This window comes from Schistocerca cancellata, chromosome 2 (genome assembly GCF_023864275.1).
Source record: "Schistocerca cancellata isolate TAMUIC-IGC-003103 chromosome 2, iqSchCanc2.1, whole genome shotgun sequence".
In the NCBI taxonomy this organism is placed as follows: domain Eukaryota; kingdom Metazoa; phylum Arthropoda; class Insecta; order Orthoptera; family Acrididae; genus Schistocerca; species Schistocerca cancellata.
Window position 1 is genome coordinate 1,042,730,776 of NC_064627.1, and position 25,503 is coordinate 1,042,756,278.

Here is a 25,503-nt window from a genome sequence, read left to right on the forward strand (position 1 = left end):
TATCCGCCAGGCCTCAATCTCCGCTAATTTCTAATTTCAATTTGCCGCCGCTCATACCTCACCTGTCTTTCAACATCATCTTTGCCTCTGTACTTCCGCCCCGACTGACATCTCTGCCCAAACTCTTTGCCTTTACAAATGTCTGCTTGTTGTTGTGTATATGCGGATGTATATGTGTGTGTGTGCGCGCGCGAGTGTATACCTGTCCTTTTTTCCCCCTAAGGTAAGTCTTTCTGCTCCCGGGATTGGAATGACTCCTTACCCTCTCCCTTAAAACCCAAATCCTTTTGTCTTTCCCTCTCCTTCCCTCTTTCCTGACGAGGCAACCATTGGTTGCGAAAGCTAGAATTTTGTGTGTATGTTTGTGTCTGTTTGTGTGTCTATCGACCTGCCAGCGCTTTTGTTTGGTAAGTCTCATCATCTTTCTTTTTAGATATATTTTTCCCACGTGGAATGTTTCCCTCTATTATATTCATATTATTATTATTATTATTATTATTATTACAGTGGTTTGAGGAGTATTATGAAGAACTGACACTGATGTCTCTGTGAGCAAATTTGCCTGATGTGAATCCTGTGGGACCCATATGGGTTGCTATCTGGTACCATCATCACATATGCAAATCAGCAGCCCATTATTTATGTGACTTACATGACCTGTGCATAGACATCTAATGCACATAACTCTGTAAACGTACGAACAAACTGTTGGATCCCTGATATGCAGTAACAGTGATTTTGTTTCATATCAAAGATGGACAAACAGGCAACTAACTTTGGGTCATCAGTGTAAATACCTGTAGCATCAGTGCCTCAGCTGAATCAAGATGAAAATTTCACTTACTGTTTCCTGCAGCTTTATAAATATTTACAAAATTGTATTGTGATCAATGGAAACTATTTGGAACATAGCTACAGATTTTTGGTTTTAGTTTTCCCCTTTGATTTGTTATATAGTTATGATCATTGAACATTATAGATGCACTCTGTATCTTTGAACTACTGTCTCCTTTTTCTGGTATAATTTAAATTTCTGAGGTTTTTCTCTACTAGTAAAATTCCCTCGTGTACTTTATCACTTCTTTTTGTTATCATTTTAAATATCGATAGATGGACATTAAAGATTGAATGTTATTTCATCTATGGAATAAAAACTGTATTATTTGATACATGTTTTATTTAAATGAGTAGTAAACAAGCCTATAATTGACAGAAGGATATTGTTTTAACTATAAATAACACTCGAACTACATCTGGAACAATGGCTGCAGGAAGCATGAGACACTACCCTTCTTATGCAAATTCCATGAGTATTGTAAAAGAAATTCAGGGTACATGGGTATGACAATCTACAAAATGATATTTATGGCTTAGATTACATTACCACAAAATGTGCAAGAAATACCAACATTTTTTCAGAAAATAGTAGAAAGAAATATTTAAATTTCAACTTTGCAATTCACTTGTGTTCATTATAGGAAAATCATTTTTTACTACACTGTTACGGTTTTTTCCTCCTATCTTCACAATCAGAATAGAGAGTATTAAAAATCAGTACTGTAGTGGGAGAAGTGAGTAACAAGAATTAGAATGGGTACAAAAGAATGGAACATTAGCTAAGGAAGTTCACTGTTGATAATTTCAGACAATTTTATATTTAGATTCTTGTTAGCAAGCTTATAAGAAAATGCAGCAGATTTCTCACCCACTGAATCATATATATTTTTTAAAAATATTCTACGAAACCAACATTTATAACAGAAAATAATTTACAAGCTGGTTGGCCACAAAATATTGAATTGCATTATTTGGCAGCATCTCCTAACTTATCTACTGTGTCTCATAGGCTTATTTTGTTTGTAAATGAATGTGTAGTAAACATAAATACAGTAACTTCCTGCAAGTCTAGAAATATATTATTTTTAAGAATTTCATTTTATGTTTGGTCCCATTTATAAATTTTGACAACTTACCAGAAATGGACAATGAAACACGAAATGATGCCCAGTGACAGAATGCAATGAACAGTGCAAATACTGCAAGTTGCATGGAGACCCAGGTTGCCATTACAATGTGTAGCCCATCAAAATTCCAAAATATAGTTGAGAAGCCCAGCTTCAACCTGTGTAAGAATGTAAAATTTTTAATCATTATACCTCTCATTTTTTTTAGGAATTGATACCATAACATAGCATTCCCAGTTATAGATTAAGCCTTCAACACCTACTTGATCAACTTTAATTTTATGTGTGCATACATACAGCTGATGTTAAAGCTGTAGTATCACTATGGAGTATGATTTAATGAATGCAAGTTAGATAATTAAAACATACACAAACATACAGTTGTGACAAAATATGCTCAGAGGCGATTATTCATCATTACGAGCTTGGATTAATACTTGGACTTGTCACTGTGAACACATGTTCTTGCTATGATGTATCTATTCTTATAAATAAAAGATATTTCCTTTTTTTGATTACTCTACTAAAGTTTATGTTTATCCGCTACCTGTTAAAAATACATGGGTCCATATGCACACTTTCTGGTTCCGTACGATTCCTTAAGTTAGGCAGGTCTTGCTGACTGAGGATGAAGAGCACTGTCAAGCTTGAGAGAATGAACTTGTCTGTAGATAGTGCCATGAATCGTCCAACATAGTATGCACTGTGCTAGCTTCACAACTGCTGTGCTGTCCTCATATAGGAAAGAGCTCTGATAGATGGCATAGCAGGTGCTGTGCTGTGAGCACAAGTTGTGAGCAACCTCTAGTGGGTGGCATACACAATGCTGATGGTGGAGTATTTGAATGTAATGTGCTGGTGGCCATGCCAGAAGCCTGTATCCAAGTATGATGTACAGGATTACAGTACCCCTTCCCCCCTTGGGGAAAGGGTGCTCCTCTGATATAGGCATCTATATAACTGTTGACACATCCATGGTGTCTGCAGCCTTCACCACAGGTGGTGATGGTGGCAGAACTGATGAGTAGGGCTGGAAGTGGTGTTGCTGTGGACACATGCGGCAGCTGCTCTTTGGCATAGTCCCAGAAGAGAGCATGGTCAATGAGAGCAGAGGAAGTATTTCCAAGCCCCTAACCAAGATGCAGTGGAAAGTGCTAAGAGTGAAGGGTCAGCACTTTTGGCAGTGGGTGCCAGGGATACCAGTTTTGAGGAACTCAATGGCGCTCATGCAGTTGATGGCAGCGGAGCCTCACAGGTTGGTCTGGCAGCAGGCATCTGAGCACTGGATCCCAGAGGAGAGGCAGGAGGTGGTGACATCCACAAGACGGTTGTGTCTACCCACATGGTAGAGACGTCCCACAAGACCTGTATAGGTGCTGTGGAAGGAAGGGGAGGTGGAGGCCCTGTCACTCTGACCATGGCACGAAGAAGCAGCTAATCATGATGATGTGCCACCAGCTCATCATTAGTGTGCACCACAGGGATAATGGCTGCACAGCTGTGGACAGTGGCTGGAATCCATTTTGGTCTGTGGTCAAACCTGGACCCCAGATTGTAGAGCAAGGAGCGAATCATGGAGAATCCCAGCAGGACTCCAATCCCTCATTGGTGTAAAACTGTAAGAATTCAAGTGCATGAAGGTGTAGTACCATTAGATTTGGGATGGAGGAGCAGTCACATGACGAATGCCTTGATGGGCAAAGAAATCGTGGAAGGTCTGAGACAAAAACTGCAGACCATTATCTGTCAGAAATTTATATGGAACTCCTTTAATACAACAGTTTTTGGAAAGTGGCTGAACCATAGCCAAGGCTGACATCTAAGGGTAGCTGACAATGTACGGAAATTTAGAGAAGGTGTCGACAACCAACAACCAATAACAAGTGACGCCACACCCAATAGGAGGCTCTGATATTGGTACATCCCAAAGGGCATGTTTCTAATTGTCATCCAATGCAACCTGTAAACAGGCTTCAGATAAATCAGTTTTGAAACAAACTGACCCCCAGTGACTTCAGCCAATAACTTGTCCTGATGGGACCAACGGATAGGTGTCAGTAATAGACTGAGCATTAACAGACACTTTAACTTCACCACGGAGGTGAAGCTGACCAAGTCAGTTGTGTGTGTTTTTCCCCGCCTCCCCCCTGCCCCCGCTCCCCCAATGACATGGGGGGGGGGGGTTGACCACTGATAGACCACTCACTAGACTAATAGGCTGAATGACCTCAAAATGCATCATTCTGTGCAACTGACTTCACTTCACCACACAAGGCCCAAGGCCACTGGAATAGGGCGTTCACTAAAGAACATGGCTAGAGAGTAATGTGGGCCATAAAATTAGTGGCTCAACCTAACACACCCAAAAAAAGGGGGCAAGAACTCTAAACACAGAGAATCTATTTTGCTGGTAAGAGACCTGATCAGAAACGAGATGCATTGCATCCACAATAGAAAAACCAAAAGAATTTAAAGAATTAAAACCAAACAAATTGTCAGCACCAGCCACTAAAAACAGTTGAGGAATGAATCACTAATTTATCTGCAGTGGGAGCCATAAATTGGCCCATACTTGAAATATGCAACTGAGGCTGTGGAGTTCAGCCACCACACCCCAGTAGGACTGCTGGGGCTGTTTATGACATTGAGAGAACTCAACATGCACTGCAATAGCATGCGTGCATTTATGGGGATAATGACAACAGCTTACATATTCCGTTGAATGAAAGTGACACTGGTCCTTTGAGCAGGGCTAAATGGCACAACAACTGGTAAATCCAAGGGGAGAGCCGAGAAAGAAAACCTTACAATGTTAACATCAGTGACAAAAAAGTCAAAGTGTTGCCAAGCCACTTCTGAGGGCAAATCACAGTAAGAGGGGAGGAAGGGTGGCAGGTACACCAATGGCATAGAAGACTGCATAGTTAGTGTGGTTGACAAATTTGTAACAGGAACTGTAAGAGCCTGCTGCTACTCACTCAAGGAGAGACTTGAGCACTGCCTCCAAAGACATGAGAATCAAGGGAACAACAAAAGAAATGGAGCATATGGAAGTGAACCCCACACTTGTTATCAACTGTGTCTTAATGTAAGACAACTAATAGTGTGGCAACAAAGAACAAGAGTACTAATACACATTCACATTTAAGTATACATAAGCATAGAAATGGTATAATCAATAGTAAAACACATCTGATGACAAGTGCCAGCTACACCATCCTTAAGCTAGGTACACAAGTGAGAGTTTTTCACTCTCACAGAGCTTCTGTGAGTAAGTGTAAGAACCGAAGGAAAGGCAGAAGTCTCATTGCACTCTCCAGCTCAGCTATATGCACCTACAGGTGAACACAGAATACTGGTTAGCCTTGCTGCAGTGCCATTACAGGTAGAGCACCACACACATTCCGTTAGCTCGGTACTCTATCTGTCACAATTTTGCAGAAACTAATCAGCAAAAAATCTAATTTTTACATTACATACAGTTTTGTACATCAGCTTCATTTTGAAGCCCCAAAATTTCAATAATAGTGATACTCTACACGATATCTGCTTTTAAGTATGACTCTGTGCGAAATTCAAAAAGTTTGCCATGGAAAACAGGGGTTATTATAATTTTATGTTTGGTGAATATTGCACCACATGTTGTGGCAACTGAAATTTAGTTAAGTTATTCAGTTTTTCTTCAGACTTGGGACAAGGTAGGTCTGTCTCCAATCTCAAGAAAATTTACTTTGTGTAGCACATTCAATTCCAACATCACACACACGAGAGTGAAATATTCGTAACATACCTCACATCTCCCAAACGTTCAACATGTCAATATAAGATTTTGGCGGAAGATAGCAGACAATGAGGAGAGTTTTGCCATACATTTAACAAGGGAACTTTTTTATCTGCCTCATAATGGGCGAAGGTACAGTTTTTATTTAACCTTTTTCTCAACCCAGTACTGTAATTTTTAAAATTCACTGATAGCTAGTGCAAAGGGATTTTTTTAGTATGGGAATAAACAAATTTCTTCTCTTAAATTATAGCAAAACAACACACTGAGGTCTTTTGTAAGGTATGGACCCCTTTGGTCGTCTCTTGCTTTTTTAATAAGACACCCTGTTTCGAAAATATGTTGTAATAGCTACTGAAAGACAAGTTTGTGCAATTTATACTGTATTCTGGCACAAAGGAAAAAATTAATGTGGCAGTTAGGTAAATGCATGCATTACTCAATACTTTTCACTGATGGCACTTCTCTGAACAAAAAAAGTTTACCAATCCTATGAAAATAAATCGCCAGTTCTGTCACAATTCAAGGGAATCCTGTAGTCCACTGTACCTTTAATCATGAACATCTTGGACTGAATTTCTTTCTACACCACAGTTATTTTGAGTTTTGAAGAAGTACAACAAACAGAGCACCATCATTCTGTTTTACCCCTCCACAGAGTGAGAGAGTGAATCTTCTTACACAAACTCTTAATTCATCAGTGAGATTGACTTCGACGATTAGTTGGCAAGGTTCTGCAAGTTGTCAGAGTGTTAACAGCTTCGGAGTTTTGATATATCATTTCTGCTCTCTGGCAAAAATGCATCATTATTCTATTATAAATAAATTTGGTGCCTATGTATCTGTGGATAACAAGGTTACAAAAACATGATAATCATTACTCTATGAACCAGTTGCGATTAGGCCTACTCATTAAGGTTAGCACAGTAAAAGACAATTAAGCCAAAGAAGATCACCAATTCACTCTGAATGGTGATAAGAACAAAATCCTAGAACATTATTTACTTCAAATTATTTTCATATTTATGAGATGGAGAACAGGGAGAAAATCCTTTGGTACATTTCACTATTACAAATGACATGGCAAATTATTTGAGTCTGAAGTCTTAATCTTTTTTCGTTTGAAGAAGCAATAGTTGCAAGTACCGTAACACTTACATTTCTGTTGTTGACAGGTTTAATTTTGCTTCTTTTACCACAGTATAATTTGGGCAAACTAGCCTTGCAGCAACTATTGCGAAATAATTCTGAAACAGTGTCATATTAAACAAGCAACTGACAACCACAGAGGTCAATAGCTTATGGAAAACCTCACTGTTTCTGTTTGCAGTAAAATAAGAGAAGAAATGTCTTGTTAATTTTCATACTAACAAATTCACTTTTCAATAGCTGTCAAAGGCTCTTAAATCACAACACTGGATGGAAAACATAAAATTAAAACCAGACCTTTTGCTATATATAACTGTAGGTAAGGAAGTTCTGTATTGTTAACCACAGAACGAAATATTCTCATCACTGTGTGCTATCAGTTGCCATACTCTCATTTTGATATCTCTAATGGTTTAGGGTATATGAGGGAGGTTACAAATCTATCATTCTGGTGTGCCTGTGGTCTGAAGCAAAATGTGCTACATAAATTCCATTTTCTTGAGATTCGAGACAGAGACCCACTCGTAAGTCTGAAGAAAACTTCCATATGTTAGCTAAATTTCATTCACAGCAATGTACAATGTAATATGCACCAAAAATTCAAAATGGTTCAAATGGCTCTGAGCACTATTGGACTTAACATCTGAGGTCATCAGTCCCCTAGAACTTAGAACTACTTAAAACTAACTAACCTAAGGACATCACACACATCCATGCCCGAAGCAGGATTCGAACCTGCGACCGTAGCAGTCGCGCGGTTCTGGACTGCAGTGCCTAGAACCACGTGGCCACCGCGGTCGGCTAATATGCACCAAATTCAAAATTGTAGCAACCTCCATTTTTCATTGCAAACTTTTCAAATTTCATGGAGTCTCATACTTAAATGCAAATATCACATTAACTAAGACTATAGCCGAGCGAGGTGGCAGTAAGGTTAGCACATTGGACTCACATTTGGGAGGACAACAGTTCAAGCCCATGTCTGGCCATCCTGATTTAGGTTTTCTGTGGTTTCCCTAAATGCTTCACGCAAATGCCTGGATTGTTCCATTAAAAGGGTACAGCTGACTTCCTTCCCCATCCTTCCCTAGTCCAATGGGACCGATGATCTCACTGTTTAGTCCCTTTCCCCAAATCGACCAACAACTAAGACCATAATCGAAATTTTGGGCACTTCACTATGCAAGCTGACAGAAAACTATAAGCAAAGTCAAAACTTTTTTTTTTTCGACCACTTTCTATAAAATCGTTTGAGAAAGCTTGGATGGCGTGCGCCTCTATTCTGGCAGCACAGCATGTCACCAACTGGTGTGCCAAAAGTGGACAAAGAATGTCTCATCATTCTGGCTCTCTGGTAGGTGCGGGGCTGAACCAGTCAGCACCACAGCCTAGCTACCACTGTGTTCTGTCTCAGTAGATAACAAGAGGAATTTTTCCACACTGGATCAAGCCAACTTGCACTGGGTCCCCTTGTGCAGGTAGCCCACTTTCTCTGCGCACCCAAAAACATCTTGTGTAAACAGTGACAAGAGTCAGCTCAATGGTGGTGTCCAAAAATGGGGCTAGATCTATCAGTTGTGTTTTGCGAGCTTAGACCTCCTGTGTAGCTCTGACAAGAAAAACTACACTAGCACTTATGAGAGAGATGAGAGTTGGGAAGAGCTCCAGTAGATGGCAAAATTATGCACAAGCCGCAGGTGGCATCTGGAGGCTGACCCTTGCAGATGCTGATGGCAAAGTATTTAACTGCAGTGCACCAAACTCACAGTATGATGTACAGGTTTATAGTAGATACAAAAGAAGGAAGATTAAAGTGTAATCCCATCCATAATAAGGTTGTTAGAGATGGATTGCAGGCTTATTTAGGAGAAGGATAGGTAAGGAAATTAACTGCATTCTTTTCGAAAGATCGAAGCATTCTTCTTACTTGATTTAGGGAAACAATGGAAAACCTACATGAGAATGGCCAGACAAGAATTTAAACAAATCTGCAGTAAAAGATGAGTCCAGTGCCTTTACCACTGCACTAACTTACTCAGTTCGGTGATGTGAAGAGAATAGCATTATACATACACTCCTGGAAATGGAAAAAAGAACACATTGACACCGGTGTGTCAGACCCACCATACTTGCTCCGGACACTGCGAGAGGGCTGTACAAGCAATGATCACATGCACGGCACACCGGACGCACCAGGAACCGCGGTGTTGGCCGTCGAATGGCGCTAGCTGTGCAGCATTTGTGCACCGCCGCCGTCAGTGTCAGCCAGTTTGCCGTGGCATACGGAGCTCCATCGCAGTCTTTAACACTGGTAGCATGCCGCGACAGCGTGGACGTGAACCGTATGTGCAGTTGACGGACTTTGAGCGAGGGCGTATAGTGGGCATGCTGGAGGCCGGGTGGACGTACCGCCGAATTGCTCAACACGTGGGGCGTGAGGTCTCCACAGTACATCGATGTTGCCGCCAGTGGTCGGCGGAAGGTGCACGTGCCCGTCGACCTGGCACCGGACCGCAGCGACGCACGGATGCACGCCAAGACCGTAGGATCCTACGCAGTGCCGTAGGGGACCGAACCGCCACTTCCCAGCAAATTAGGGACATTGTTGCTCCTGGGGTATCGGCGAGGACCATTCGCAACCATCTCCATGAAGCTGGGCTACGGTCCCGCACACCGTTAGGCCGTCTTCCGCTCACGCCCCAACATCGTGCAGCCCGCCTCCAGTGGTGTCGCGACAGGCGTGAATGGAGGGACGAATGGAGACGTATCGTCTTCAGCGATGAGAGTCGCTCCTGCCTTGGTGCCAATGATGGTCGTATGCGTGTTTGGCGCCGTGCAGATGTGCGCCACAATCAGGACTGCATACAACCGAGGCACACAGGGCCAACACCCGGCATCATGGTGTGGGGAGCGATCTCTTACACTGGCCGTACACCACTGGTGATCGTCGAGGGGACACTGAATAGTGCACGGTACATCCAAACCGTCATCGAACCCATCGTTCTACCATTCCTAGACCGGCAAGGGAACTTGCTGTTCCAACAGGACAATGCACGTTCGCATGTATCCCGTGCCACCCAACGTGCTCTAGAAGGTGTAAGTCAACTACCCTGGCCAGCAAGATCTCCGGATCTGTCCCCCATTGAGCATGTTTGGGACTGAATGAAGCGTCGTCTCACGCGGTCTGCACGTCCAGCACGAACGCTGGTCCAACTGAGGCGCCAGGTGGAAATGGCATGGCAAGCCGTTCCACAGGACTACATCCAGCATCTCTACGATCGTCTCCATGGGAGAATAGCAGCCTGCATTGCTGCGAAAGGTGGATATACACTGTACTAGTGCCGACATTGTGCATGCTCTGTTGCCTGTGTCTATGTGCCTGTGGTTCTGTCAGTGTGATCATGTGATGTATCTGACCCCAGGAATGTGTCAATAAAGTTTCCCCTTCCTGGGACAATGAATTCACGGTGTTCTTATTTCAATTTCTAGGAGTGTAGATTGTGAAAACCATAAATTCTTTACGTTTTGAACGAGTGACTATTATGCTCAACAGTGCACAGTTCTAATTTTTTTTTTGGTAACTCACCAAGAAGTACTAGAACGAAAACAACAAAAAGAAACCTAAACACAGATCTTCAGTAACAAATTTGGTGAAAGTGGAAAACAAACAGTGAACACATATCAAAATTGTGGCCACCTAACAAAATCATATACATGTCGTGGTAGAGGGCTTGTTACGCACTCTAAAATCTACGGAACAATCTCATTTTTAAAACAGAAACTTCAGGTAATTATATCCTTGCCTGATGCATAACTTTTCCCATTATAACCCAGTCAGCCTGAATGCAGAACTATCAACTGCTTTAATGTCGAATTTGACGTTGGATACTAATGGCAAATTTTATTACAAATTAACAATTTTCGGATTTTTTCCCTTTATCTATACTCTGAAGTCTTCCTCTTGTCAAATTTCGTGACTTCAGGTCAACAGGAAGTACCCTATATGGCTTCTGATGAATGAGTTTGCGAGTATCAAAATGTTACATAAATGGCCGTACCTTCTGAGTGCATTGACTTAGGAATTTGAACTTTGTACAACGCCAAGGAAGCGTAGGCCTCGGTATGAGACGTTGATCTAAACTTGATAGTCCACCCCTGCCTGAGAAAAACGGTTTTTAACAGTGGGACAGACAGACACGACAACAAGGCGATGTTGTAAGAGTTCCGTTTTACCGACCTAAGTACGGTACTGTAAAAATGACATTTTTACTTTTGCACGGAAGTGTTATTTACTGCATTTCTAATGCATATATAAATCCACTTTCGTATCGCATCGATCACTGCAACTTTCAATTTAGAGGAAATGTGTTGTCATGTGTGAGCAAATTGCTTGATTGTTGACCTTGCTAAGTTGGCTTTAGTTCAGTGGCGGATTTACATATAGGACCACTAGGCACGGGCATATGGGCGGTAGCTTAAAAGGGCGTCATTTTTTGCTGTGTACTCCACTTTAATCTTTTACATTTTAAAATAACTGCGCCCAAAAAGGACAAAAAATTTTAATAGTGTTGAACAACTAGCTAGTTTAAATAAGCCTTAACGAAATTCGACAATACAAGCTTGGGAATACACGAGGTTTAACACTGGGTTTCAGTCTGGTATCATCTTCATGATTGTTCAAAATATTTTGAAGTAAGCTGTCAGGAAGCCAATCTACAATACAATGTTTGAAACGTTATTATTCTGAGAATGTTGTCGGCTTCTACTTAACCCTACCATACTATCCCCGCGAAAATACCGGGACCCCTGAAAAGCTGTGATAATCTAATCGGCAGTTTCCTAAATACAATAACAAGTGTGGGTCTCAGTATGTAAAACCCGCCTGTATTTAAATTTCTTGTAGAAATTACGGGGAAGAATCAAGTCAACCCTCCATCACTGTAAAATCAAATGAAGCTCTGTGATCTTCAGCATCTGAGCTTTGATTTAATGGCACGCGTTTAACAAACTATGTTGATACTGGAAATGTTTTACATTTTTAAACATGTTTATAAGAAAAGAACATAAGCAGAATATCTAATAATGCGTGAAATACATTTCACAACAGTTTAAAAATTTTACTTTTTGTTTACTTAGTTACTTGTTTGGCGAAAAAAGAAGAAGAAACCAACTTTCGTTTGTCTGATCTACTGTGCTGCAGCCTGCACAATATCAAAGTTCCCACTCTGTGCAATAGAACAGTACGTGACATTGCAAATTTTATATTAAACTTCTGAACTAAGCTTTTTTCTTCGAGGAAAGGTTGTTTTTATTTTATGTTGGAACAGAACGTGCATTTGCTTGTAGACATAACAGCAATGTTCACACAAACACAACACACCACATCAACTGCCAACAAGATTACTTAAATTTTGTAGTCTATCTTCTCTGCCCACAAAAACCGCTAAATTGTTGTACGAATAAGTGGGATAAGAGTAGATCCAGTATACCTCATTGCAAGAAATTACGAAGATTATTTGCTTTTTAAATTAGAAAGACAGTGTCAAGAATATTCAGAACATACATGCGTCCTAGCTAAAATTCCCGGGACGCGGGAAACAGAAGCTAAAAAAGAGACTGCCACGTTTTCTTTACAAGACGAATTCCAGCCGGTAGGTGTGCTTCTACTGTTCACTGCCAACAGAGAAGCAGGCAACAATGAAATTAAATTATTCTGCATTGTCGTTCTTTCATAGCACAGTTACGTCAAGTAATTCGAGATTGTCAGTTCATCGCTCCGTGTTCAAAGGAAAAATCTTCGTGCTCGTATGCCATGTTTGAAGTAAAAAGCTTTGCGCTCATGTGCGGTGTAGTACGATTGGAACTGGATACAGTCTTTCTTTCTTTCTTTCCTTTTACAATTTTTTTCTTTTGTTTTGACTGTTGGCTGGCAATTTTGTAAGTGCCTTAACATGAATAACAGTGAAAAAAAAGTCAAACATGCACAATTAATGGAGGCATATCGGGAATTATCGAGAGGAAACGTGAGAACGGGAAGCCAATGTTCTAAAAACGCTTGACGAAGAAGATAAATTTTTCGCAAAAAATGTTGCTGGTTTGACTTCGAGTCAAGTAGTACGGATATTTCTGGCACTGCAGCTGTTGTAAAAGAAGTAAATACAGACGAAATAAAAGTTAAAAATGAAGTAAAGCAAATCGTTCCTGATTTCGAGTTTCACGAAAATCTAAGTGTCGAGTCAGACATTACAAAAAGAAATAACCTCGTTAGTGATGATTGTGCAGAATGGTGTGTCAGTGAATCAACAATCGACATTCTCTTACAACGTGGCATTAATCAAAATTGTAACGGTGATTTTTCTAATTCAAGTAGACCAATAAAGAATGAAACCAGATATTTGAACAAAAATGTATTTTACTGTAAACTTTTAAATGGTGAATCAACTTTTCATGATTTTCTAGTACACTCCTGTAGCACCGGTGCCGTTTTTTGTGCGCCACGTAAATTGTTCAGAGGTAAGGCAGCGATTGCTACTAATGGTATTGCAGATTGAGAATTCACTTGAACACAAAAATTCGAGTTATCATTATTAACAAGAAACAAGTCACTTGGAACAATACATAGCCATTTCGAATCATATGTTGAGACAGAAAAAAATGTACTGACGCAGTGTGTTGAAAAGGGTGTTTGCAGTAGTGAAGAAGCTAACAAGTCGTGAACTTCACCTACGTGGACACGTTGAAAGATTCCACTTATTACATAATGGTCAATTTATGATGTCTCTTGAGCCTTTAGCCGAGTTTGACCCTTTTCTCGCAGAGCACATTGAACGATATGGAAATCCAGGGCAGGAACATACAAGTTATCTTTCTTCAACAATCTGTGATGAAATAATAGAGCTTCTGTCTGAAAAAATAAAAAGAATTATCATAAGTGAAATAAAACAAGCCAAATATTTCTCAAGAACAGTAAATTTTACTGCGGAAATTTCACATATCGATCAATTATCTTTCATATTAAGACATGTGAACGTGAATGGTGAACCTGTTGAAAGTTTCCTTCTGTTTTTAGACACACGTCCGGAAACTTAGCTGACCCTAAAAGTCTTGTTTACAAATTCCATTGATATTACTGACTGTAGAGGCCAGTCATATGACAAGCAATATGTCAGGAAACTATACTGATTTGCAGGCACGCATTAAAGAACGAAATAGGAAAGCGCATTATGTGCCTTGTGCAGTACATTCTTTGAATTTGGTCGGCACTAGTGCTGCAAGCTGTTGTCGGAAAGCATGTTCATTTTTTAGTGTAGTGCAGAACCTCATATAACTTTTTTCTGCTTCTACACAACACTGGGATAAACTTCTTTCTTTCATGAAACCAGGTAGCAAAATAGTAAAAAGTTTATCAAAAATACGTTGGTCAGCAAGTGAGGAAGCGTGTGTAAGTCTATGTGAAAACTGGGAGGGCGTTATCAATGCCTTCACACATATTGCCAATAACAAGGCTGAAAAACCACTTATGCGAAATGAGGCTTCAGCTTTACTGAATCAACTCAGCAGACTAGAAACGGTATTCATGCTGACGTTTTGTAAGGACATACTTCAGAGATTTAATAGCCCAAATCTGAAATTGCAAAGTGTAAATATTGTTACTAAAACAGTGCATGAGTTATATGAATCACTTATAGGATTTACTGCATCTATTCGTGGCATGTTCCATTATTATGAAAATAAATCCATGAAGAATGTGACTGATATAGACTATGAATACACCTATAAAAGATCACGAAAACGCAAACTTCATCATGACGAAGAAGCGGACTCTGAAGAAGTTTTTCTGACTGGAAGGGAAAAATTTAGAGTCGAAACATTTCTCCCAGTACTCGACAACTTGTACGCCCTATTAGTGAGGAGGAAGGAAAGCTATAGAACACTGTTGGAGTCCTCCACAGTTACGATCAACGACTTTTCTGCCATCATAGCCAGACGCAATCTTTGCTGACTGGTGAGTTTGTTTATTTATTCATATTAGTTTTAAAAATTTAAACTTATGTGATTTTTATTATAGCTTAGAGAAAATTCATTGGATTTACAAACTACGTATTACCTGTATATTTTACAATTGCCGATGGCAGAACGCCGAACTAAACCTCGTTTACATGCAGACGTGACCGAAGGCGCCCGACAGTACTAAATAATACCCGAATGACCCAGGCCGCTCGGCGCTACACAGTGAGTCAAGTCATACTGATACTGTAGTATATCACAACTGATGCGTATTCTTGGCGTCTGCTGAAATGTATAGTTATCGTGGAAATATACGTTATCGGAGAGGACACTCAGATGAAAAAGTGTCAATAAATAACGTAGTTCAGTTCTGTCGATAAATACGTAAAAGCTTTGCTAATACCGTTAGAAAGAGCTATGGTGAGCGTGGTAGCTGCAGTAAAAAACTGTGCAGATGGATTAAAGGTATTGTGTACACTTATTATGCAGCATCTAGCTACACAGACCCTAATGCTTTACACGTTAACTATTAGATGATAAAACAAATTTGATTTTTCCACACTAGTCTGTAAACTTATGTAATAGCAAATCCAGTTCTGTGTTTGTTCGTCTGTATTTAGTTATTAGTTCGTGTATTGAAATCTATTTATCATTTTCATTTCTTACGCTTTCCGCCGGCCGGGGTGGCCTTGCGGTTGTAGGCGCTACAGTCTGGAACCGCGTGACCGCTACGGTCGCAGGTTCGAATCCTGCCTCGGGCATGGATGTGTGTGATGTCCTTAGGTTAGTTAGGTTTAAGTAGTTCTTAGTTCTAGGGGACTGATGACCTTAGAAATTAAGTCCCATAGTGCTCAGAGCCATTTGAACCTTTTTTTTTCTTACGCTTTCCTTTAGATTCACTTATTAATACCGAACGTGTTTTTTTATCTGCTACACATTCAAGTAAGATCGTAAAACAACGGTGTAATTTTAATTTTGGAAGCACCTCTGTAAAACTACGTATTAATTTCTAATGTATGACACGTTCGCTTCAATTTTTAGATCGTAAAACAACTTTTTTATTTTCATTTTCAACGGTTTCGTGTAAAGAATGTATAACAAAAATCCGGTCTCCTACACGCTCTGCTGAATTTTTAGGCCTAAAAGAAAAGTTATTTTCCTTGTGTTCGTTTCTGTTGTCTTTCGACAGCAGAATGTGTTGATACAATGCAGTTGCAAGTGTGTTTTATCCGCTGCCGTGCACCAAGTACAGTTCAGGAACCATGTTACATTTTGATTGAGCGCGACCAGACCGCTGAAGCGTCCTTCAGAACAACGAATAGCAGGCTACGGAAACAGCTCACAGCGCTCCCACCCAAAACGGCAGTTGTGAAGTGATCGGGTAATAGTTATTATTTACCGAGCGAGGTGGCGCAGTGGTTAGACACTGGACTCCCATTCGGGAGGACGACGGTTCAATCCCGCGTCCGGCCATCCTGATTTGGGTTTTCCGTGATTTCCCTAAATCGCTCCAGGCAAATGCCGGGATGGTTCCTTTGAAAGGGCAAGGCCGACTTCCTTCGCCATCCCTCCCTAATCCGATGAGACCTATGACCTTGCTGTCTGGTCTCCTTCCCCAAACAACCCAACCCTAGTTATTATTTAAAACATAATTTTTTTGGGAAGGGGGGAGGGGGTGGCACATATAATATGGTGTGCCTAGGGGCGCAAAATTTTTAAATCCGCCACTGCTTTAGTTTGTTGGGGAATCGTGTAGACTACAGCAATAATCATGCACCCTGTGATTGCTTTATAATGAGGTGCCACTAGATATCCTTTCTACGTCTACAACTAACGCCTCGACTGAAGAACCAAGCGAGATGGCGCAATGGTACGGTACTGTCCCTGTTATGTTTGGGAGGATGGTGATTCAGATCTCTGTTGAGCTATCCACATTTACAGGGTGTTTCAAAAATGACCGGTATATTTGAAACGGCAATAAAAACTAAACGAGCAGCGATAGAAATACACCGTTTGTTGCAATATGCTTGGGACAAGAGTACATTTTCAGGCGGACAAACTTTCGAAATTACAGTAGTTACAATTTTCAACAACAGATGGCGCTGCAAGTGATGTGAAAGATATAGAAGACAACGCAGTCTGTGGGTGCGCCATTCTGTACGTCGTCTTTCTGCTGTAAGCGTGTGCTGTTCACAACGTGCAAGTGTGCTGTAGACAACATGGTTTATTCCTTAGAACAGAGGATTTTTCTGGTGTTGGAATTCCACCGCCTAGAACACAGTGTTGTTGCAACAAGACGAAGTTTTCAACGGAGGTTTAATGTAACCAAAGGACCGAAAAGCGATACAATAAAGGATCTGTTTGAAAAATTTCAACGGACTGGGAACGTGACGGATGAACGTGCTGGAAAGGTAGGGCGACCGCGTACGGCAACCACAGAGGGCAACACGCAGCTAGTGCAGCAGGTGATCCAACAGCGGCCTCGGGTTTCCGTTCGCCGTGTTGCAGCTGCGATATAAATGACGACGCCAACGTCCACGTATCGTCTCATGCGCCAGAGTTTACACCTCTATCCATACAAAATTCAAATGTGGCAACCCCTCAGCGCCGCTACCATTGCTGCACGAGAGACATTCGTTAACGATATAGTGCACAGGATTGATGACGGCGATATGCATGTGGGCAGCATTTGGTTTACTGACGAAGCTTATTTTTACCTCGACGGCTTCGTCAACAAACAGAACTGGCGCATATGGGGAACCGAAAAGCCCCATGTTGCAGTCCCATCGTCCCTGCATCCTCAAAAAGTACTGGTCTGGGCCGCCATTTCTTCCAAAGGAATCATTGGCCCATTTTTCAGATCCGAAACGATTACTGCATCACGCTATCTGGACATTCTTCGTGAATTTGTGGCGGTACAAACTGCCTTAGACGACACTGCGAACACCTCGTGGTTTATGCAAGATGGTGCCTGGCCACATCGCACGGCCGACGTCTTTAATTTCCTGAATGAATATTTCGATGATCGTGTGATTGCTTTGGGCTATCCGAAACATACAGGAGGCGGCGTGGATTGGCCTCCCTATTCGCCAGACATGAACCCCTGTGACTTCTTTCTGTGGGGACAATTGAAAGACCAGGTGTACCGTAAGAATCCAGAAACAATTGAACAGCTGAAGCAGTACATCTCATCTGCATGTGAAGCCATTCCGCCAGACACGTTGTCAAAGGTTTCGGGTAATTTCATTCAGAGACTACGCCATATTATTGCTACGCATGGTGGATATGTGGAAAATATCGTACTATAGAGTTTCCCAGACCGCAGCGCCATCTGTTGTTGACAATTGTAACTACTGTAATTTCGGAAGTTTGTCTGCCTGAAAATGTACTGTTGTCCCAAGCATATTGCAACAAACGGTGTATTTCTATCGCTGCTCGTTTAGTTTTTATTACCGTTTCAAATATACCGGTCATTTTTGGAACACCCTGTAGGTTCCAGTAGTTTCTTCAGGCAAATGCTGAGATGGTTTTTAGGAAAAGTTCAGGGCCAATTTCCTTTCCCATTCTTCGTCAATCCAAGCTTCTCTTGTACCCCTACTGACATCACAGTCAACGAGACGTTGAACACAATTTCTTAAGACATACATACCTCTGACAAGACTAACTACCTAGCTAATTTATGAGTTGCCATTCATTTACAAAAAGTAATGTCAAAATTTAAAGCAACAATTACTTCACAACGCAGCAGCAACTTCTAGCTGTCATTTGTAAAAACATAAAAGACAAACTAGTACAACAAGGCAGAGCTAAAAATTTAGAGATTGACGAACCCCAGAATCTAAGTGTGAATCTACAACACCGATTGTGGAGTATTGCTCACTAGTACTGTGGAACTCTTACTACATGGAGCAAGATGGGAAATAGAGATCCTAAAATGAGTGTTGCATTGCGTCATGGGATCGTGAGTAGGATGGGGGGGAGGGGGGGGGGGGAGCGTTTGAAAGTTCTACCAGGAAGGCAGGAGGACTGCATACGGATCTGTTTACGTCCCAAGCAACGTATCACTTCCTTCCCACATACTTCTAGCACAGAATGAGAGACTGGGAAAGTCTTTCCTTCCATGCACCTTTTGAGGTTGGAACATGAAAAAATGGGGGGGGGGGGGATGACAGTGGTGCAGGCCGCCACATACCGTACGTGGTATCTAGTCATATTACGAAAACCAATAATTATCCGCTGCAAATCAGTGCCCTCAAACTTAGGGAGATGAAAGGCTCAAAACACTGCTGTACTTCATTTAGGAACCAAAATCATACACGTTAGGGAATCGTGAGTAACGTAACTGTCTCGTTTACGGCGAGGTCGTTAAAGATAAAACGTTACGGAAACTGGACAAGGAACAGACTGTGAACTCGTTTAAGCCGTCACACCGATATTCGGCTCAAGTCCATTGGAGAAAATATTGGAAACACACACTGAGGGGAAAAAAGTCACGGATAGCGAGATGCACACATACAGATGGCAGTAATATCGCGTACACGAGGTATAGGAGGGCAGCGCGCTGGCGAAACTGTCGTCATTTGTACTCAGGTGCTTCATATGGAAAGGTTTCTGACGTGACTATGGCCGCACGACGGGGGTTAAGAGAACCTTGTGCGTGGAATTGGAGCTAGTTGGAGCTAGACGTATGGGACATTCCATTTCGGAATACGTTGGAGAATTCAGTATTCCGAAATCCATAATGTGAAGAATGTGCCGAGAATACCAAATTTCAGGCATTACCTCTCACCACGGACAACGGCAGTGTCCGATGGCCCTTAAGGTACGTTGTCCAAGACGCGACGCACACTAGCGACTGCGACGGGTCGCTACGTGACGTCAGAAGTTGCTTGCTGGCGCATGCGCAGTTCGAGTTTGGGATGCGACGCGCGACTGCTGTGGCAGCTGCCGCAGCACTGCACCAGTGAGCAGTGTTGCGACGGGAGTCGCACGACGCAAATACGTACGGCTGCCAGAAAGATGTCGAGCCAGTCAAGGAAAACTGAAATGAGCCACTCACAGGATGTGATGCTCTGTGAGCTGGTCTCGCGACATCCTTGCCTTTACGATTTGAAGAACCCTAAATACAGAGACACTATGTTCAGAGACAGAATTTGCGAAGAAATTGGTGCACAGTTGAAACTGGCAGGTGAGTGGAATATATAATATTTTCCCATTAATGCAAATTTTTCAGGCCTGTTATGAAAATCAGTATAATCCATGCAGATGTAGAATTAGAATGATGAAAATGAACTTTAAGGTCAATTTTCGCATTACTCTTTTTTGTGACGATAAAAATTGAAAACATCAAGTACATTATAAAATGAACAATCTAAAGTACAACGAGAAAGTTACATTTTACAATACCTTCACTTTGAAAGTAAACGGTAGATTGGTGTCTTGATGATACCTTCTAGTTGTGAAAAACCACCACCAGATTGTTGTACATCTTTCTGTAATCAATAGATGCTCGTTTTTGAGGAAGGCGTTTCTCAACAGATTGCACAAACAGTATGCTGCAATAAGTAATTTGTCACATTCGCTTCAGTTGATTGGTAGAAGATGGTGCTCAAAAAACTTGTGCCAAAAGTGCACTACTGCTTTACAAGGCCCTTCTGGTCTGACACAGTTCGCAATTGAAATTCGTCTTTTGTAAATCCTGGAGTCATCTTTTGAGTGCAGCTTGGCAAGATTAAATGTTTATGTCATCCATAACGATGTATGCTGTCAGAATATAAGAATATGGAAGTTCATTTGGATGGGAATAAAGACTCAGTCGGCTATGAAAGTTGCCTTAGCTTGTTCCAAAAGTTTCTGCATGGGAGAAACTGACAAGTATAATTTGGGGAAATTTTGTGAACAAGCACGGACATTATTTCTTCCACATTTCTGCCAGTGTATACTGTAGACGTTCAGAATGAAAATTCTAGAGATGTTTAAGGTGTAACCCTATCTTGGTGTCAAGAACTTGAAACAATGCAATGACGCAAGCGTGCGCTTATTGTTAATAAACTTATCTTTCATTGGAATTTTAGGTGAAATGTGCAAAAACAGATGGAGGAATATTCGGTACTCGTATCAGAGAAATAAACGAGAAAGAAAGCTTGGAACATGTTCAGATGCCTCAACAAAACCACGAAAATGGGTTCTGCTTGATCACTTGGGTTTAAGAAACCTACATTTCGTGGCATTTTAAATGAAATTGTCAAGAGCATATGGAGAAATGTTAGTAACTCATACCGGAGAAATATGACATAAAATGGTTTCATTAGGTCCAAATGTGTCAGCGAAACAAAACAAATGCATTCTCTATCGTGTGATGACCACACGATTCTCGTTGCGCGTCGATAGAACTGGCGGCTAGTCGCGACGCTCCCGGAGATATATGAGTCCAAATCTCGGTAACGGAGTTCGATATCACTCTGATCTCAACTTTAAAAATAATTTCGATACGTTAGCTTCTTTTCATCTGCAACGATGTATGACCTAACGTAAACCATACGTAAAGTACCCAGCGACCACATTTTTCACTGTACACAATTCAAATTTTATGCAGTAGGTTACTTGTAAATTAAGTATCGGGATAACTGTGACGAATATCGGAAAAATAGACACCTCATTATCAAGCTGTGATGTGAAACTGTAAGATACGCAAACATAAATTTTTTGTGCCTTTTACTTTCCTCACAATTGACAGAGAAGTAATATACACCGAAAAAAACACGCAAAACCGGAAGAGATACTTTTCAATTTTTTAAAGTAAAAGCAGAATCTGTATCGAAAAACTAACTCTGGGAGCCGATGTAACTTTGTTGCATTAACATACAGTATTTTTTACAGCAAGAAAATCGGAATTCTTATTTTTCTTATGTATTTGAATCCGCCGCCGCCGACCGCAGCTTGGGAAACGGCGACTACTCCAGTCGTCTTGCGGCCGTGTCGCCGTCTGCCAGGGTGGGAAAAGAGGAGGGGGCAGCGTCGCAGTCGCAGCCAACTGTCGCGTCTTGCACAATGTAACTTTACTTAACGTCGGAGATCAGATTTAGTTTTCATTCCATAGACCCAAAAATGAGATGATTCTCGTGGGTGTGGAACAACTCAGAGCAGCAGCATTTGCGTGGAGTGCTAGAAGACAACCAACAATGCATGAAATAACCGCAGAAATCAATGTAGGACATACGACGAGCGTATCCGCTGGCGCAGTGTGGCGAACTTTGAGGTTGACTGGCTATGGCAGTACACGATCGAAGCCAGTGCCTTTGCTAACATCGCTTGTGGCGTCCCTCCTGGGCTCATACTGTATCGAGTGAACCCTAGACGATTGGAAAACCATGGCCTCGTCAGATGAGTCCGATTTCAGTTGGTAAGAGCGGATGATAGGTTTCGAGTGCCGCACCGACCACACGAAACTATGGACCCAGGTTGTCAACAAGGCATTATGCAAGCTGGCGGTGGCTGCACAATGGTGTAAGCCGTGTCCGCATGGAATGGACTGCGTCCTCTGGCCAAACTGAACTGATCATTGTCTGGAAATGGTTCATCTGCTTACTCTGCTATTCGCAATAAAGTTTCTGGCAGAGGGTTCTATGAACCACCTTCAAGCTGTCTCTCTACCGTTACACTCTCGAACGGCACGCGGGAGAAACGAGCACTTTAATTTTTCTTTGCGAGCCCTTATTTCTCTTATTTTATCGTGATGATCATTTCTCCCTATGTAGCTGGGTGCCAAAAGAATTTTTTCGCAATCGGAGGAGAAAACTGGTGATTGAAATTTCATGACAAGATCCTGTCAACGAAAAACGCCTTTGTTTTAATGATTGCCACTCCAATTCACGTACCATGTCTGTGACACTATCTCCCCAACTTCTCGATAATACAAAACGAGCTGCCCTTCTTTGTACTTTTTCGATGTCATCCGTCAGTCCCACCTGATGCGGATCCCACACCGCACAGCAATACTCCAGAACAGGGCGGACAAGCGTGGTGTAAGCAGTCTATTTAGTGGCCTGTTGCACCTTCTAAGTGTTCTGCCAGTGAATCGCAGTCTTTGGTTTGCTCTGCTCACAATATTATCTGTGTGATCGTTCCAATTTAGGTTATTTGTAATTGCATTCCTGAAGTATTTAGTTGAATTTACAGCCTTCAGATTTGTGTGACTTATCGCGTAACCGAAATTTAGCTGATTTCTTTTAGTACTCATGTGAATAACTTCACACTTTTCCTTATTCAGGGTCAATTGCCACTTTTCGCACCACACAGATATCTTACCTAAATCGTTTTGCAAATCATTTTGGTAATCTGATGACTTTACAAGACGGTAAACGACAGCATCATCTGCAAACAATCTAAGACGGCTACACAGATTACCTCCTATGTCGTTAAAATTGATCAGGAACAAAAAAGGGCCTATAACACTTCCTTGGGGAACCCCAGATATTACTTCTGTTGACTCTCCGTCTATTACTACGAACTGTGACCCTTCTGACAGGAAATCACGAATCGAATCTCACAACTCCGTAGGCACTCTGTTTGGTTAGAAGACGCTTGTGAGGAACAGTGTCGAAAGCCTTCTAGAAATCTAAAAATGTGTAATCAATTTGACATCGCCTGTCGAAAGCACTTATTACTTCATGAGTATAAAGAGCTAATGTGTTTCACAAGAACGATATTTTCTGAAACCGTGCTTAGTATGTGTCAATAAATCGTTTTCTTCGAGGTACTTCATGATATTCGAATACAGTATATGTTCCAAAACCCTACTGCAAATCGACGTTAGTGATATAGGCCTGTAATTCAGCGGATTACTCCTACTTCCCTTTTTGGGTATTGGTGTGACTTGAGCAATTTTCCAGTCTTTAGGTACGGATCTTTCTGTGAGCGAGTGGTTGTATAGGATTGCTAAATATGGAGCTATTTTATCAGCATACTCTGAGAGGAACCTGACTGGTTACAATCAGGACCGGAGGCCTTGCCTTTATTAAATGATTTAAGCTGCTTTGCTACACCGAGGATATCTACTTCTATGGTTCTCATCTTGGCAGTTGTTCTTGATTGGAATTCAGGAATGTTTGCGTCGTCTTCTTTGGCAAAGGAGTTTCGGAAAACCGTGTTTAGTAACTCTGCTTTAGAGGCACTGTCATCAGTGACTTCACCGTTGTTATTGCGCAGTGAAGGTATTGATTGTGTCTTGCCACTGGCGTGCTTTATGTATGACCAGAATCCCTTTGGGTTTTCTGCCAGATTTCGAGACAGAATTTCGTTGTGGAAATTATTAAAAGCATCTCGCATTGAAGTACGCGCCATATTTCGAACTTCTGTAAAACTTTGCCAATCCTGGGGATTTTGCGTTCTTTTAAATTTGGCACGCTTTTTTCGTTGCTTCTGTACCATGAGGGATCAGTACCATCACTTATTGATTTATGTGGTATATATCTCTCAATTGCTATCGATACTATCTCTTTGAAAACATTCCTCAACTTTTCTACACTTACATGATCAGATCGGAAGGAGTGAAGACTGTCTCTTAAAAAGGCGTTAAGAGCATTTTTACAGCTTTTTAAAATACACTCCTGGAAATGGAAAAAAGAACACATTGACACCGGTGTGTCAGACCCACCATACTTGCTCCGGACACTGCCGTGGCATACGGAGCTCCATCGCAGTCTTTAACACTGGTAGCATGCCGCGACAGCGTGGACGTGAACCGTATGTGCAGTTGACGGACTTTGAGCGAGGGCGTATAGTGGGCATGCGGGAGGCCGGGTGGACGTACCGCCGAATTGCTCAACACGTGGGGCGTGAGGTCTCCACAGTACATCGATGTTGTCGCCAGTGGTCGGCGGAAGGTGCACGTGCCCGTCGACCTGGGACCGGACCGCAGCGACGCACGGATGCACACCAAGACCGTAGGATCCTACGCAGTGCCGTAGGGGACCGCACCGCCACTTCCCAGCAAATTAGGGACACTGTTGCTCCTGGGGTATCGGCGAGGACCATTCGCAACCATCTCCATGAAGCTGGGCTACGGTCCCGCACACCGTTAGGCCGTCTTCCGCTCACGCCCCAACATCGTGCAGCCCGCCTCCAGTGGTGTCGCGACAGGCGTGAATGGAGGGACGAATGGAGACGTGTCGTCTTCAGCGATGAGAGTCGCTCCTGCCTTGGTGCCAATGATGGTCGTATGCGTGTTTGGCGCCGTGCAGGTGAGCGCCATAATCAGGACGGCATACGACCGAGGCACACAGGGCCAACTCCCGGCATCATGGTGTGGGGAGCGATCTCCTACACTGGCCGTACACCACTGGTGATCGTCGAGGGGACACTGAATAGTGCACGGTACATCCAAACCGTCATCGAACCCATCGTTCTACCATTCCTAGACCGGCAAGGGAACTTGCTGTTCCAACAGGACAATGCACGTCCGCATGTATCCCGTGCCACCCAACGTGCTCTAGAAGGTGTAAGTCAACTACCCTGGCCAGCAAGATCTCCGGATCTGTCCCCCATTGAGCATGTTTGGGACTGGATGAAGCGTCGTCTCACACGGTCTGCACGTCCAGCACG

The 25,503-nt window shown here is 42.1% G+C and overlaps 1 protein-coding gene across 1 annotated transcript in view; it reads right to left on the reverse strand.

The window, feature by feature from the left end:
- LOC126163021 (sterol O-acyltransferase 2-like) overlaps nt 1–25,503 on the reverse strand; it is a 239,914-nt gene that overhangs the window by 82,490 nt on the left and 131,921 nt on the right. Inside the window, exon 5 of the mRNA XM_049919891.1 lies at nt 1,974–2,122. Coding sequence (XP_049775848.1) covers nt 1,974–2,122 — 149 coding nt within the window. The remainder of the gene's footprint in view (nt 1–1,973; nt 2,123–25,503) is intronic.